This window comes from Elephantulus edwardii, unplaced genomic scaffold (assembly GCF_000299155.1).
Source record: "Elephantulus edwardii isolate Elephantulus edwardi_28Jun2011 unplaced genomic scaffold, EleEdw1.0 scaffold00006, whole genome shotgun sequence".
Classification (NCBI taxonomy): Eukaryota; Metazoa; Chordata; class Mammalia; order Macroscelidea; family Macroscelididae; genus Elephantulus; species Elephantulus edwardii.
In genome coordinates, this window is record NW_006399756.1 from 20340433 (window position 1) to 20356866 (window position 16434).

The window sequence follows — 16434 nt, forward strand, 5'->3', positions numbered from 1 at the left end:
CAACTCCACTCTCCAAGCCTCGCCTTCTGTGGAGTGACCCGGGGCCTCAGGGTTTCTGTAGCAACAAGAAGGCAGCTCGTGGCAGAGTTTCCATGGAGACCTGGATCCACACAGGTGAAAAACAGCCCAGGTCAGCGTGACTCCGAGAAGAACCCGAGCCTCCAGGTCAACTACCAGTTCCGGCCACCCACAGAGCCCTGGGTGGCAATGTTTATTTTTAAGACTTGCCCCGATATGCTCTGCACCGCTCCCCTGGCTCTCCTCTCTTTTTTCCTCCCCCGGCCTCTGCTCTGCTGCAGGTTTTCCTTAAAATGCATCTAGTTCATTCCAGGGTGCGTAGGGGCCAGCAGCCCTCCTCCTCCACAGCGGCCATCCCCCACCCCATAGCCCTCAGTGGATCTTTGGCAGATAAGACCTTGGCTTAGTCTATTTTAAACTCCCTTTCATGATGTCACAGTGCCGGGCACGAACACCACATCACCTCTGAGGGAGGCTGAGGAGATCCCGGGACACGTCTAGTTTCACTGCCAAACCCTGGAAGTAAACGGGTCTGAGATAGTAAAGAGGGAACAAGCCCCTCACTCTTTTCTGTCCACTCCCACCTCTCGCACTCTGACCCCATCCCTCAGACCTCAGAGCATAGCGTGGGTGCTCATCTGTCTTCAGACTGGAGGGGCTGCTTGCAGATCCCACCTCGTTGGCTGTTAACTCAAGTTCATCCTGATTAACTCTGTCTGGGCTCCCATCAACTCAGCACGTCCTACCTGATCCGGCATCTCTAAACATGTTCCACTTCCTACCTGAATTCCTTTACACCACTCACCCAAATGCTCTCCTGGTCTCACCAGGTTTTAAGAAGCTGGCCCCTCTGACTAAATGACTTTCTGCACTGGCATGAATGCTAGTGTCAGCCCCCCTTGCTGTCCACTCTGGCCTGCACCTGCCCACACACCTCTTCAGGTGGGCAGTTGTCCGAACAACCCAACCGCACTTGGGAATGTGAAGGGTAGTTACCTGGGGTCACCACGCCTTGGCAAGCCTGGCCTTGGAGGTCTGTTTCAGCAGGGGGGCTGCCGTCAGAAGCTGCATCGTCGGGGGTCCCCCTGGCCTTGCTGTCATCGAGTGCTGGGCTGGGCGACTGGGCCCGCTGGGCTGCTGGCTCTGGGGAAGACATCTGCTGCACTGCTGGGTCCGGGCAAACATCTGCGCCCTCCACTCCCCTGGCTTCCTTCTCGAAGCAATCTGAAGCCGTCAGTGAGTGGCCTGTTTCACATTCAGCTGGCTTCCGCTCAGCGTCCCGATTTAGGCCTGGCGTTTCCACGTCCATGTCACTGGGACAGCTCCCGGAAGCTGAAGGCAGTTCTCTGGTTGACTTGAGGCTGATTTCGGGAGCCCCAGTACCCAGTTCCTTGACCCCCTCCTTGGCCAAGTTCAGGTCCAACGCAATCGTCCCACAAGGGCATATTTCAGGGCAGGGTTTTTCTCTCTGGTCAATGGGCACAATTTCCTCCAGCTCGGGGATATCTGGTTCCATGATAAAATCTTCTTCCCCCACCTCATCCACCGTCACTAGTTCCTCCATGTTGGTGGGGTACCAGCTCTCCCCGTCTGCCTCGCTTCCGCTGTCCCAATCTTGCTCCTGTACGACAATGCAGAGTGGTGATCAGGGATGACTGGGGCGTGGGCCCTATAGTGTTCTACCAGCCCACTGCCAAGCTCTGACCACCAGATCCTGCAAACCAGAGAGACGTTAGCATTCTTCTAGCCAGGAGCAGTTACTGAGCTGAACACCACCCAAGTCCCACTTCACTGACACAGTCTCTGAGACTCAAACCACACAGGATTTGAAAGTAGCTTTTAAGCCTTAATCCATCATGTTTAAAGTGACATAAAGAATGTCAATCCCTGGCACATAGTAAATGTTCAATAAATAGCTTCTGAGTGAATGAGTAAGCTATTGTTGTTGTTGATTGCTGTCAAGTCGAGCACCATTCATAGCTACCCTATGAATGAAAGACCTGAACCCTGTTCTATAACTATCGTCATTTCTCTAAGTTCATAGAGTTTCCAGAAGCATGATGTTTAGGAAGTGGGTGCCACTCCTGCTTCCAAACGTGTCTTAATCTGAGAGCTCCACCAAACATTGTCCACCATGGACAACCGTCATGGCATTAATGAGTAAAGCTATAGGCAATAGAAATATAAAATTACTGGAGTTATTTATTTCCTTGCATCTGGGCCATCATTAAATGTAACGGGGGCAAAGTACATCACAAAATTCCCCAAAACACCCTTGTCCATCAAGGATGAGGCTTCTCCAGGCATGGCTCACCCCCTGCCCTTCCTGGAGCCTGCACCTCAACATCTCCAGCACGCCACGAACCCAGGAGATGGATTTAGATCAACTTCCCTGCCGGCCAGCAATACTCAAGCCTCCCATCTCCCCTGACCAGAAAGGCATGAAGCTGGCCTCAGACCAAGGACATTTCTTTATGCTGTGACAATCTCAGCCCAGGGAAATGATAGCTGAGTTTTTCATTTTAATGAAGTAAAATAATATTTTCAAGCAGAGTAGATTTTCTCATTAATCCCCAGGGCTGGGCCTGCCCAGGTCAGGGCTCCTGCTCCAGGTCCTGGAGGCTCTGAGTGCCCCATGGTCTATTCTGGGAGCCTGGCTCTGAAGCCTGAGTCTTTTCTGGGCACATGCTTTCTCTCATAAGGTAGCCAAGTTGCTAGAGTATGGGGCAGAGCCCAGGAGCATGGGTGAAAAACAAACCTGCTGCCGTCTGGTTGATTTTGATTCCTAGCGACCCTTCAGGACCCTTTAGGAAAAAGAACTTCCCCATTAGGAATTCTGAGGCTAAATCTTTTTGGAAGTAGATTCCACTCCCCTGCCCCCATGAAGTAGCTGATGGGTTTGAACTTCTCACCTTTTGGTTAGTGGCCCAACATTTAACCCACTATGCCACCAACGCTGCTCAGTGGGTTGACTTAAATCAGACATTGTCAATGAGTTGGAGCCAGCTTAGAACTCATCCTTTAGCAGATTTTCAGGGTGATAAATTGAATGAGAGGACAGTGTCTATCTTTCTCCCATGAAGTAGTTGGTGGCATTGAACTGGCTGCCTTCAGGTTAACAGCAAAACTCTATGGACTAGGTTAGCAGAGCTCCGTCAGTGGGTAAACAGCTCCTCAATAAAGACCGTGAAGATCTCAGGCAAAATGCATTCCTCCAAGAGCCGGGAGGACTAGCCTGTTCATGAAACCACTGGTGAGTCTCAGACATGTCCTCCTGGGCTCTCATGGGACGGATGGCGACATCTACAACTCATTCCGCAGAGGCTGTGGTGTAGATGTGGCTAACCTGCTAGTCCACAGGATAAACATTACCTTCTTTTTCCGTGTGCTTTGGGGATCCAAGGACTGTGGTTGGAGGATTACTTCTGTGCCCCCCTGTCCTAGTCCAGCCTTTAAAAGAAAAAAAAAAATAGGGTACATCAAATCAATAGTGAGAAGTGGCAGAGAAAAGAAGGAACATGAAAATGAATGGTATTAGTAGTCAGGTGAGTTCACATATGAAATTTCCTCTGTCCTCCCACTGCCTGTGCCATCCCCCAGAGGCAGATTCTAGTATATTTTTTTAAATTTTAGGAATGAGGAAATTGAAGCTCAGAGAGGTTAAACAACTGTCTCAAGGTCACACAGACAAGTGGAAGCAGAGAAGTGTTTTGAAGGCTGCCCAATATCTTGCAAGGAGAGGACAGAAATGCTTGGCAAACAAGTGTTTTTTAACTGTGGGTGAATGTCTCAAGACAGTGAGAGTGAGCAGAAGAGGCCAAGGGTGAAGGTCAGACCCCAATATTAACAGTCATTCCCTTGACTTCTCCCTCCTGAGCACCTTGGACTCAAAATTACATTTAGGCATTTTGGGTTAGGAAGGGCGCTGTAACTCAAATAGTACACCTCTCACCTCTCTGCTACAATTAAAGGCCAAGCTCGCTATCTCTTCCTTTGCTATTCTAGTATTCTATTCCCTGCCCTTCATTAAACCTGTCATGGTAACGCCCATGTCCATGAAGTTTAATGAATGGAAGCAGGCAGAGGATCAGGGACTCGAACTAGAGCAGAAAAGCCCTGGTGACTGAATGGTAGAATTCTCATTTTCCATTCACGAAACCCTCTTTCAATTCCAGGCCAGTGTACCTCATACACATGGACCAGTTGTATGTCAGTGGAGGCTTGCATGTTGCTATGATGCTGAAAAGATGCCAGTGACTCTTCCAGACTGAGACAGTTTAGCAAGGAAGAACCACTTGAGTGTAAAATGACGCAACCACTGTGGATGGCTGTATGGTGCTTTCTCAAAATGTTGCAAATAGAAATACCATCTGACCCAGCAATTCCACTACTGGGGATTTACCCTAAAGGAACCATAAGTGCCACCCAAGCAGAAATATGCCCACCCATGTTTATTGCGGCTTTGTTCGCAATAGCAAAAAGCTGGAAACAACCCAAGTGCCCATCAACAAACGAATGGATAGAGAAGCTCTGGCATATTCACACTATGGAATACTATGCAGCATTGAAAAAACAAGGAACTCATGAAATATTATGTAAAATGGATGACACCGGAGGACATTATGCTGAGTGAAATATTTCAGTCACAAAAGGACAAATATTGCATAGTGCCACTGCTGTGAAACGGACTGACATCGGGGTTGAGGGAAGGCAGAAAAGGAGGAGAAGAATGATGTATATTGCATTGAAACAGATGAGGGAGAGAGCTGTTTAAAAGGGATCTATGAATGGGTATTCTTGTCATTACAGAAGTCCAGAGTGAAGGCTGCATAGTGGAGTGGACTTGGGCGGAGGGATTGCATAACAATGAAAGAGTTTTTATTTTACTTTTCAAGGACAAGAGTGAATGGGGGGGAGGGCGTGGGCAGGGAGAAAAGTGCAACAATAACTGGAAACCCTAAGTCTCTGTAAAAACTTTCATTAAAATGAATAATAATAATAATAATAATAATAATAATAATAAAGACCCACTCATCTACTTCCAAGTCAGCCAGTGCAAACCCTATGGATCATAATGGTTCATTTTGCAATGAAGCACGGTGATGGTGCCGGGCCTTGCAGGGCTATCATCCATTGCACATGATCTGACTTGATGGTGGCTAACAATATACCATGAACTGTCAAGTCTGTCCTGGAGAGAGTGGAACCAGGTTGTTCCTTGGAGGCAAGGATTTCAAAACTCTGCCTCAAATATTGTGGCTGTGTTGGCAGAAGGGACCAGTCCCTGGAGAAGGACATCATGCTTGGAAGGATAGAGGGTCAGCCCAGGAAAGGAAGACCCTGGAGGAAACGGACTGACACACGGACTGTGGCAATGGGGGCAGGTATGTCAGAGACAGTGAGGTAGGCTCAGGATAGAGCAAGGCCCAGAGGTATTGTTCATGAGGTCACGAGGTGTTGTGGTCAATTCAATGGCAAATAAACTGCCGCCGCCGCCACCACCACCACCACCACCACCACCACCAAGGGTCAGAAAACTCTGGTTCTTGTCCTCGGCCTGTTTTTGTATAACTCACTGACTGTTATGATTTTTGTATTATAAATGTTTCTAGAAATATCTATATAATACTATCAATTTTACTTCTTGGTCTCCCAAATAGAAAATATTTACCATTTTGGCCCTTTGTAGAGAAAGTCTGCCAATCTTTAAAAAATTCTGAAGGCTAGAGTTCCATGACTGAAGTTTTAACCATCAAATCAATGATGCCGCTCCAGTTTCCTCAGACAGAAGTTACAATTTCTAGACATTCTCTGGCTGAGGTTGGTTCACAGCAAATAGCTCTGGTTCTAATTTCTCCCAATCAGACACACTCCCCTTGGGCTGAGAAAGAGCCAGCTGGGAGGAAGCGTAGGGCTGACTGGTTTACCCAGTTATTACCAGAGAGGGAGAGATGGTTCAGTTCCCCAAACCTTTGCATTTTTCATTATTTGGAGTGGAAGATTCCACTGAAAAGGCTTTGCTAAAGACTCCTGGGCTACCTTATGTGTAAAGCAGCCACAAATGCAGTGGCAGCATTCAGAACTCGTAGCTTTTACCAAAGCTGACCACAATTCTTTATTTTTATCTCTTCCAGTAAATTAGCCATGGCCCTCCCTTGTCAAAAATAAATATTCCTCTCCCTTCCTTAGCAGTCCCTGAAGCCACATGCTTAAGTGTGTGGGTCAACACTTGAAGGCGACCCACTCCAAGCTGGGGTACAGCAGGACAGTCTTGCCTGAATCTCCCCACATCAAATTGGCCCCTGTGTGTCCTTCCTGTAGCTAAAGGACACAGGACAGAGCATTTTGGGGCTTCTCTCTGCCCTGGGAACATTTCCAGGTTAAAGAAAACAAAGGCTCTGAACGAGTTCAAGCCAGTTTGATACCCTGCTGAGACTCTAGATTTCCACCCCAAATAAATGGAATCAGAATCTACTTTTTAACAGGAGCCCCAGGATTCACTGGGGATTTTGTTAAATGTAGATTGTTGTTGATTGCTGTTGAGTCAAGTGTGACTCATAGTGACTCTATGAACAAGAGACCTAATGCCTTTCCATAACTGTCATCATTTCACCAAGTTCACAGAGTTTCCAGAGGCATGTGGGTTAGGAAGTGGATGCCACTCCTGCTTCCAAACTTTTTTTACAACTGGGAACTCCACCAAACACTGTCCACATTGGGAAGCCATTCTGGTATTTGATACCCCAGGGGCAAAAGGTTCAGCATCACAGCAAACCCAGGTTACTTCATACTGCCAGGGACACAATGGAAGTGTGTTCCCCCAGATATAACAGCACTAGTCTCACTTAGCAATCATTAAGTGTCGTCCAGTTGAATATGACTGAGAGTCCATTTTGCACAAAAAGTTCTAGGCTCTGTTCTGTGACTGACACCATTTCTGCACAGAACTCTGTTTGTAGAGTTTCCAGAGGCATCTAGTTTTAGGAAGTAGATGCCACTCCTGCTTCCCACCATAACTCAATCTGGAAGCTCATCCAAACACTATACATAACGGGTAACCATTAAGGTATTTGACAAGACTATCGAACAGTGTGCAGCATCACAGCAACACTGAGTTGTTCAGTTCAGCAGGGTTTTAAGCCAATGCCTTCGAGTAGACTTCCACCCTAGGGAAATTCAATATTTATATACAAAGAACACATTGGTGGTAAGGAATTGCGCTGCCATAGCAAACGTACATGGTTCAAATCTACCAGCTGCTCCATGAAAGAAAGATGGACAATCAACTCCCATGTGACTTACTGCTTCTGAAAACCTGCTGGAGGTTGAGCTATGGGTTGGTTCTGACTCAATGGTACACAACAACAATGACAAGTACACAAAACAGTCCTAGTGGCACACTGGCTAGGGTGGTTGGCTGCTAACCAAAAAGTCTGTGATTCAAACACACATTGGGAGAAGGAAAAACAGCCATGGAAATCCCAACGCTGTGTTATGAGGTTGAAATCAGCTCAAGCTGACAGTGGGTTTTGGTTTGGTATATATTTATGCATCTCCTAGGGATCCTGTTGAAATGTAGATTTTTAAAAATCAGTCTCTCTGAGAGGAAGGAGAAAACCTCATCAAGGGGACAAGCCAGAATGAACCTGCTTGGAACTCTGAAGGAAACAAACGCAGCCAGTGCAGCCAGCTGTCTACTCCAGTTTAAGGACCAAAAGGGCCATGAGAAGAATGAGAGTCCCAGAACATTTGACTCTGCTCTTGTGAAACCTAGGCACAGACCAAGAGCAGTTGTACGTACAGGAAATATCACATAGTTTAAAATCAAGTAAAGCGTGCATCAGGGCTGTGTCCTTTCTTCATAACTATTTCCTTGGTCTAATAAGCCAATAATTTGAGAAGCTGGACTATCTGAAGACGAATGTGACATCAGGATTAGAGGAAGATTCATCAATGAACTACGTCACGCACAAAACACAGCTTCTCTGAAAGTAAAGAGGACTCAAAATAGTTGCTGCAGAGGATAAAGGACTACAGCCTTTAATATGGATTACACTTCAACATCAATAAAACAAGAATCTTCACCACTAGACCAATAAGCAACATCATGATAGAGGGAGAAAAGAAAGAAGTTATCAATGAGATCACTCTACTTGAATCCACAATCAACACCCATGGTTACAGCAGCCAAGAATTCAAAAGATGTGTTTCATTGTGGCAATGTGCTGTCAAAGACCTTTTAAAAACATCAATAAGCAAAGACATCAAGATAAAGACTAAGGTGCAACTGATGCAAGTCATAGTCTTTTTCAATTAACTTTTTATGCATCTGAAAGTTGGACAATGAATAAGAAAGATTGAAGACGATTCGGTTCCTTTGAATTGGAGCATTGGAGGAGTCCCATAGATTGCCAAAAGAACAAACAAATCTGCTTTTGAAGAACACAACTAAGAGGCAAGGATGATAAAGCTTCATCTAACACAGCTGGGGCATGTTATCAGTAAGGACGAGTCTTTGAAAATAGGCATTATGCTCTGGAAATATAGAAGGTCAGTGAAAGAGAGAAAACTCTCAATCCAGAAAGAGGGATTTACACAGTGACTGTAACAATGTAACTCTAGCCCATCAGAGATTGTGAGGATGGTACAGAACAAGGCAAGGTTCCTATCTGTTGTTCATAGTGTTACGACGGCATCTAACAACAACAGCTGCTGCAAGCAAGAATGAGCTTCCACCACAGGATCTGGGCTGGCCTCCGCATCTGCTTTGTCCTGTTAGGGTCCAAATTGGGTAAGTCAGGAGCTTGGGTGGAAAGAATGTTAGAGCAGATTCCAAACAGATAAGAAGGCCTGTAAAGTCATAGGAGCTAACAGAAGACATAGGTCTAGTGGAGTGGCTAAGACTAGATCCTACTCAATCAGAAGCAGACAACAATAATAACGGACCTAAGTGCCTCAGACCTGACTTGTGTAGTAGAGGCTCACACACTCCCACCTCTACCCCATCCCCCTGTGAAGTTGCCTGATTAGTGTTGTAGGCCCATGAGTGACATAAAGACATCAGATTGGAACCACTCAAGAAAGTTTGAACTCTGTGCCACATCATCCCGCTGGCTGAGACTCGAGCTGGGAAACGTGCTCACATGCAGAAGTTTGTCAACTGTATCAACCAACATAAGGCTTTTCTGTCCTTTACTTTCTGAGTAATGACTTGTCTCTCTTTCTGGGATGCACCGTTTTAAAGAAAACTACCTTTGCTCTCACCTCCACGCCTTTCTCCTTGCCTTTCTGCTCAGGTGCAGGCGCCCACAAGGGGCTGCCCCAGACCAAGATGAATCCGAGCAGGACCTAACCAGGCCCAAGCCAGGGGATTTGCCTAAGGCTGAGCTTTCTGTTGTCTCCACCTGGTTCAATTCCTTGTCCAGATCAGGAACGCCAAACCAGGGCATCAATAGTCCAGTAACACTCCTTCCAGATTGGCTCTGTCCAAGGCAACCAGAGGGATTGTTCCAAAATGTGCAGCCACACTTTAAAGATTTCAGGCAAAATTCCATTTTTGTCCTCTTTCACGTAGGATAAAGACAAAATCTTTCACCTGCCCATTAGGGAGCTCTGGTGGCCTAGTGGCAAGAAGCTGCACTGCAATCCCAGAGGCACTCTGTTCCCCTCCCATGCAATGAACTGGCTCTGAAAACCTGCCTGAGGGTCAGACATGAATGGGTTCAGACTCAGCCCTGCAGGATGTGCTCGCTGATGACAGATCTCCCCGACTTGCTACCTCCCTCTCTTCTCCAGGCTTTCTGCTCCCGGGGACTCTTCTGTCCTCCAACCACAGGACCTTCACTCCCGCTGTTTCCACTGCCTGTTCTCTTTCACCCAGTAAATATCCACTGTTCCTCCAAATCTCAGCAGTCATCCTAATCCAGAAAAGCCTTTTACAAACACCAACAGCACGATGTGCCTCCATCTCCTTTTAGCATTCCCAACTCACTCTGTCATTCAGGGGAGAAATGACTTCATCTGTGTATCTTTTCCACCAGGCTCCAGAAAACGGAAACCGGCTGGGTCCAGTGTAAAATCTCTCAGGGGAGGTGGAGACAGGGTACGTTCGATTTTACAGCTTAAAGGACAGAGTACATGTGAGTTTCTGAAACTGTAGCTTGCACGTATTTTAAGTCTGACAAGTCCAGATACCATTTTAAAATCCTCTGCTTCTACTTCTGAGATTTGAATCACAAAATTGAAAAAGTTTTTCCACAACAGACCTTTTCCCTTTGTATATGAACTTTATGAACATTGTATGCAAACCAGTATGAAATAAAATAAAGTTTTTCCAAGAGCACAGCAACATCCCTTTTCAGAAAGTTTCTCACACAAAACCTTAAAATCCACAAAGGAGCAGCCTCCCTTGGAACAATAAGGCTCTTAACACCAGGGTCATTTTCATTAATAATCACTCCACCTCATCTAACATTTCCTGCTAGAAAAAAAACCACTTTCTCTTCTGATTCACAGACTACCTCCAATTAATAAAACACTTTCTTGAAGTTTCCACCTTTTGTTTATTTAAATCTCAGTGTTACCATCAAAGACTTTCTAAGCAACTGTCACCTTGTATTGTTGTTGTCATGTGCTTGCAATTCATAGCAACCCGGTGCACATTAGTTCTGAATCCTGCTCTAGCAGTGAATAGTTTCATTGGAATGAGATGTCTTTAAATGCAACCTTTGCGATGAGGGGGAAAATTGCTCTGATTGTAAGCTTTTCCATTTTCCTGGTTTCTTTTCCTCTTTACAGGATATACAGATTAGAAAGTACTATTCTTTTTGTAGCAAAGTAGGAAAGTATTTTTCACCTAAAATTGTTCAAGTGTGTGGCAGGGTTGTATCCTTTCTCCATACCTATTTCATCTGTGTGCTGAGCAAATCATTCAAGAAGCTGGGTTCTGTGAAGAAGGATGTGGCTGCAAGTAAAAGCGAAGTTTTCTTACCCACACATTTTTTCCCCTAAGTATTCTTTACTGGGGGAAACATGGTAAAATCTTTGAATTCAGTTGGTATCTTGTTGGAAACAAGGTCAGGAGCTGTTTTTGCCTCCACTCACAACTGCAGCCCTAGTACTCGAGGCTCCACGGATATTTGCCAGTAAAAGAATAGGTCTTGATAGGAGGGAGTGGAATGGAGAGTAAGCTCATACTTACCTCTCAGGAGGCTTGAGTCTGTCTGGAATCTGAACAGAACACCTGTTGCTGTTGTCAGGTGCCATTCAGTCAGTACAGACACACAGTATCCCAGATAGCATGGTAAAACCACCCTATAGAGTTTAGTATTTACAAGAGTCGATCACTAAGTCTTTTCCCAGAAAGCACTAGATGAGTTTGAACCATCAACCTTGCAGCTAACAGCTTAGCACTTAGCCACTGCCCTGCTGAACAAAAGTGGTTTTTATAATGCTCCTTCAGATGAGCACTTTACAGTGGGGTTGAAGTCTGCGGGCCCCTAAGCTGTATTTGGCTCACAGACAGGTTTTGGTGTATATAGTTTCTACAGCACAGACAGTTCAGTCTTCAACTGAGAAATGAGAAGTCTGGCATCAAAGGGCTGATCTCTCTGATAAGCTGTCACAGCTGCAGTAGCTGGTCACCTCCACCAGAGAGATACGTCCTCCTCTGTCAGTCAGAGCCACATTCGCTCAACCTACTTGATGCCACTCATTTGGGTCACCGCTGGCTCCCCTTCCAGAAGGCAAGGGATCTTTTCTGGATTAAATTGTGTCCTCCAAAATGCTAGGTTGAAGTCCTAACCCCTAGTACTTGGAAAGTGACCGTTTTTGGAAAAAGAGGATCTGAAGCTGTTTCTAGTTAAATTCACATGAGTTTATACTGGAGGAAGGTAGAGTCTAATGTGATTGTCTCAGTGGTGTCCTTTTTATAAAAGGGGAAAGAAGGGACACAGTGAGATGGGCAGAGGGAAATAGCCTTGTGACAATGGAGTCATGCTGCAGTTACAAACCTGCCAACACTTGGAGCTACCAGTAGTCGGGACTCAATGCCATTGAACAGGAACTACCTCACAGCTGACCCTCCAATAGGTTTCTAAGGCTGTAAATCACACGAGATTGCTCCGTGTTGCTGCTGCCAGATTCAAACCACCCTGCAGCCTCAGCCTTTGGGTTGGCATTGCAGTGCTTCATGGGCTGCACCACCAGAGCTCCCCACCTGAAGTCAGGAGAGACAAGAAAGGATCTTCCCCTCCAGGCTCTGAGGGAGCAGAGTCCCACCAGCAAGCTGAATTAGGGCTTTAAGTCTCCCAAACTTCAAAATAGTACCTTTTCTGTTCTTTTAAATGACCCACTTTGTGGTATTTCTGTTACATAAGCCCCAGGAGACCAACATCACACCCAATCTCATGGTTTCTGTGATCAGCTCACAGACTCCCCTTGCAGGAAGCTTTCTTTCCTGTTCCCTTGCTATCGTGGCCTGATGTATCTCGTTTCTCCTGGTGTCCTGAAGTCATGGTTGGGGCTCATGCACGGCACCCATAAACCCTGAGCAGTGAAGACCTGGGGGCTCCACCATAGGTGTTCTCTCCAGAGATCTCAGAGTGCTTCTAAAGAGCACAAGCTCCTTGAAGTCCTACAATAACTTTTGGGATCACACCCATCTCCCAGAAAAGAATACTGAGGCACAGGAGATTAGAGTGTGGCCTGGTTATCAGAAGATAGAGCTTTGCCTCTAGATTCTAGGCTCAGGCATCCACTGTCTGCCAAGTCCTAATTGAAGGACACAGCAGAGAACAATGGAGACAAAAACATCTACTTTCATGGAGGTTATATTTGAAGGAGGAGACCGAGAGGAGAGAGATATGAATTAATAAGCCAGAAGGTGGGAAGTGCTACCACAACCCACCATAAAAAAGGAAAAAAAGAAGGGGAGTTAGAGTTAGCTGGTTAGAGTACTGAGATCGTATGTAGCAGTCAAGAAAGACCTTTTGGAGAAGGTGACAGTGAATAAAGATTCAAAGGACATAAAGAATGAAAAAATGCTCAAAAGCACTGGCAATAAGAGAGATGCAAATCAAAACCACTATGAGATACCATCTCACCCCAGTAGCAGTGGCAAAGTTTAACAGGACAGCAAGTAATAAACATTGGAGAGAATGTGGAGAGATAGGAACCATTATACACTGTTGGTGGGCTTGTAAAATGGTACAATCACTCTGGAAGGCAGTTTGGTGTTTCCTCAAAAAGCTCAACATGGAAACCCCATATAACCTAGTTATTCCACTGTTTGGAATATACCCCGAGAACATTAGACCTGGACACAAATGGAGACTTGTACACAAATGTTCATAGCAGCATTAATCACCATTGCAAAAACATGGAAACAGCTCAAATGTCCAACCACAATTGAACAGAGTGAGAAACTATGGTACATTCACACAATGGAATATTATGCAGCATATAGGAACAACAATTTTTAAAAGCACTACCTAACTTGGGAGGGACTGGAGAACATTATGCTAAGTGAACTCAGTCCTATAAAGAAAAATATTGTACAAGACCATTATTGTAGAAACAGAGAAATAACTAGTAAAATGTGTATGAGGATCCAGGGGAGCATAGGGGTGAAGAGGGGCTGGAGGAAATCATAGGGTCGCACAATTTAATGGGTACAGGGAGGGGTGGGTAATGGCAATAGGAAAGATCTGATATGAAAAACAATGTATACGAACTGTAAGCAAACCAGTATAAAATAAAAATTATATTTAATAATAATAATTTTTAAAAACCAAACAAAAAACCAAAGGATGTGAAGAGCAAGTCTCATGAACTTGGAGAGGGAGGACTTCCAAGGTGAGGGAGGTATGGAGCACATGCAAAGGCCCTGTGGCAGGTGGTGCCTAGCTTCAAGGAAGAACAGCAAGCCCATCCTCCAGCCTCATTTCTTAGCTCAGCTGCTGCCGATTACTCACTCTGCAGACCACTCTGTGGGGACCTGGGTCTTTCCTAACTTCATGACAAAGAATGCATGAGATCTGTGAGGATAACTCTTTGTTCTGCTACTATCTTAACAATGCTTAGCTTCTTGGCTCCTAAATCTCAGAAGCAACCTGTTGGGGCCCCAACAAGTCCCTAATTGCCCAGCTCCAGAGCTATAAGAAACAGAATTGATAGGGTGAACGGAACTGTGGGGAAAGTCGGAGGATTTTCTAGAAATTCCGCCATCTTTTTTTTTTTTTTAACTCAAGCTTCCTTAAGATAGCATAGAGTGCACTTAACTTTAAATAAGCAACGTGATGCAAACTGATAGGATGTGGAAGCAGGGGAGATACTGATCGGAAGGAAATCAGGAGAAATTAGGTTACCAAAGAGAAGCTCTAGAAGGGTGAGTATCAGGACAAAGGGGAGGGTTTTCAGACTTGGAGTACGTAGGTACCCAAGGGTTGAGGTTAACAGACTTGGGGTAAGTAGCTGGGTACCCAGGCTTGAGACTGCTGCCACTTCTTACTTCAAACATTCTCTGTTCTTTTTCTTAAGATACTGAAAGCTCTCCAGACACCTCCAAGCATCGAGACTCATCTTTAAAACATCCACTAGTGTACCAGGTCCCCAACAAAGCACTCAAGGTCTTTCATGAGACTGTTCCACCCAGTGTCCTAATCCCATCTCCTGCACTTTTCTCCATTTTACCTGTGGGATGGGGGAGGTGGAAGCCTAGCAGACTCTGCAATAGACAGGAAAGATTACTGCATGCCTTCCGGATGGAATGTAAACAGCTGTCCAGTATACCCAGGCTATGTGATCGTACAGGGATCTTGCATATCATAGACAGGGTTATTTTACATCTCTGCAAATTGCAGAGGATGGATAGTAATGTGAGGTTCTGGTGGTATAGTCTGTAGGGAGTTACCCTGCTAACCTAAAGACCTGGCTTCTCTGTTGGTTCGAATCTACCAACAGCTCAAATTGACTGGCAAACTCCTACCATGCAAGGTGAAGCGTTGGAAACCCAGTGGAGGTCACCTACTGGTTGGTTCCAGACTTGACTGCAATGAGTTGAACTTTGTTTTTATTTTAATTGCAATGTAAATGATTACTGTTTATGGTGATGCAAATAAATTTTACAGGATAGTAATAAGATGATCTTCTGCCCCTGGTGGTGAAGGCTAGTTTTACGACTATTAGCAAAATGCATTACAGCATTCTGGATTGTTGCTCTCTGCATACACTCTTTTGGGTTCCCGTTTGAGCTGATGTTTTAGTCTTGCTGCATTAAGTAATGAGTTAAAGAAATACTTTGACACATATTTATTTTATATTTGCCTGAATATATAATGAATATGCTTTTTTTGAAAATTATCCTTTGATGTGTCCTAAAACTGGAGCCACTTAGACTGTGGAAAACCACAGTCTTTCATTTTTTTACTTTTGCCTTTGTAGCTGCTTTTACATAGAAGCCCCAATTTCTTTTTCTCCTCATTCAATACCCAGCTAATGTTTCCTCTTCCGGGCAGCTTGCCTCCACAAAGTTACTACTTGTGGTCTGTCCCCATTCTGCTTCAGAATGTGGCCTATCGTAATGCAGTCATTTTCCATAGGTCCATTTTCAACATTTAGGCATGTTCTCTGTGCCCACATGGACGATGTCCAATACTCTATGCCTAGCTTACTGTCTGACCAAATTATACTCAGCTAACACATGTGGAATAAATGCTGCAAAACTGGCCAAGAGGATGACTCTTCAGGGTCCAGGGAGCTGGAACTGGGTTCATTACTTGGTCTAATTCGTTACCACCAACTCCTGGGCCAGTGTGACGAGAAGATACATACAGAGAGTTAAGAGAAGTAGGTTCTTTATGCAGATCACCTCTGAACCCCAAATCAGCTCCACTCTCCTAATCACACTTAAATGTAAGAAGGTTCAGGCAAGAAGAAAATGGAAGAATATAAAACCAGAATCTGACTTTCATCGACAGTGTGACCTGAAGTAAAGCACCAGGTGGCAAAGGGAATTGAGATGCTGAGATGAAAGGTTTAGCTAATTGCTGTGCATTTTTATTAAAGTGGAAATAAAACATTGCTGGCAGTTGATTACGTCTAGAGAAACATGCCAAGCCCTGGGCACCCAGTATAATTGGGTGGGTGGTGGCTGCTTCTCCTTTGCCACCCCAGGTTGAAGCCTTGGGATTGGTAGGTGCTGTTGGCAGGAACGAGGACTGTGTGGACCAAAGATCTAATCTCTCTTGGCAGACTCTGTGGGTGCAAACACCTGGGGCCACTCCACCCTGGACAAACAGGTCCACCAAGGCTTCTGCGTCAAGTCTCCCCCTGACGTCTAGGAAAGCCAACAGAGAACAGTGGAATCTGGGAACATCTAGATTGGGTGTAATCACAGCTCTTCCATTTTCTGACCAT

The 16434-nt window shown here is 45.3% G+C and overlaps 1 protein-coding gene across 1 annotated transcript in view; it reads right to left on the reverse strand.

The window, feature by feature from the left end:
• The window catches only part of RBM20 (RNA binding motif protein 20), a 234933-nt gene that overhangs the window by 18271 nt on the left and 200228 nt on the right, over window positions 1-16434 (reverse strand). Inside the window, exons 10-11 of the mRNA XM_006880169.1 lie at window positions 3391-3468; window positions 1015-1639 (exon numbers count right to left, since the gene is read on the reverse strand). Coding sequence (XP_006880231.1) covers window positions 1015-1639; window positions 3391-3468 — 703 coding nt within the window. The remainder of the gene's footprint in view (window positions 1-1014; window positions 1640-3390; window positions 3469-16434) is intronic.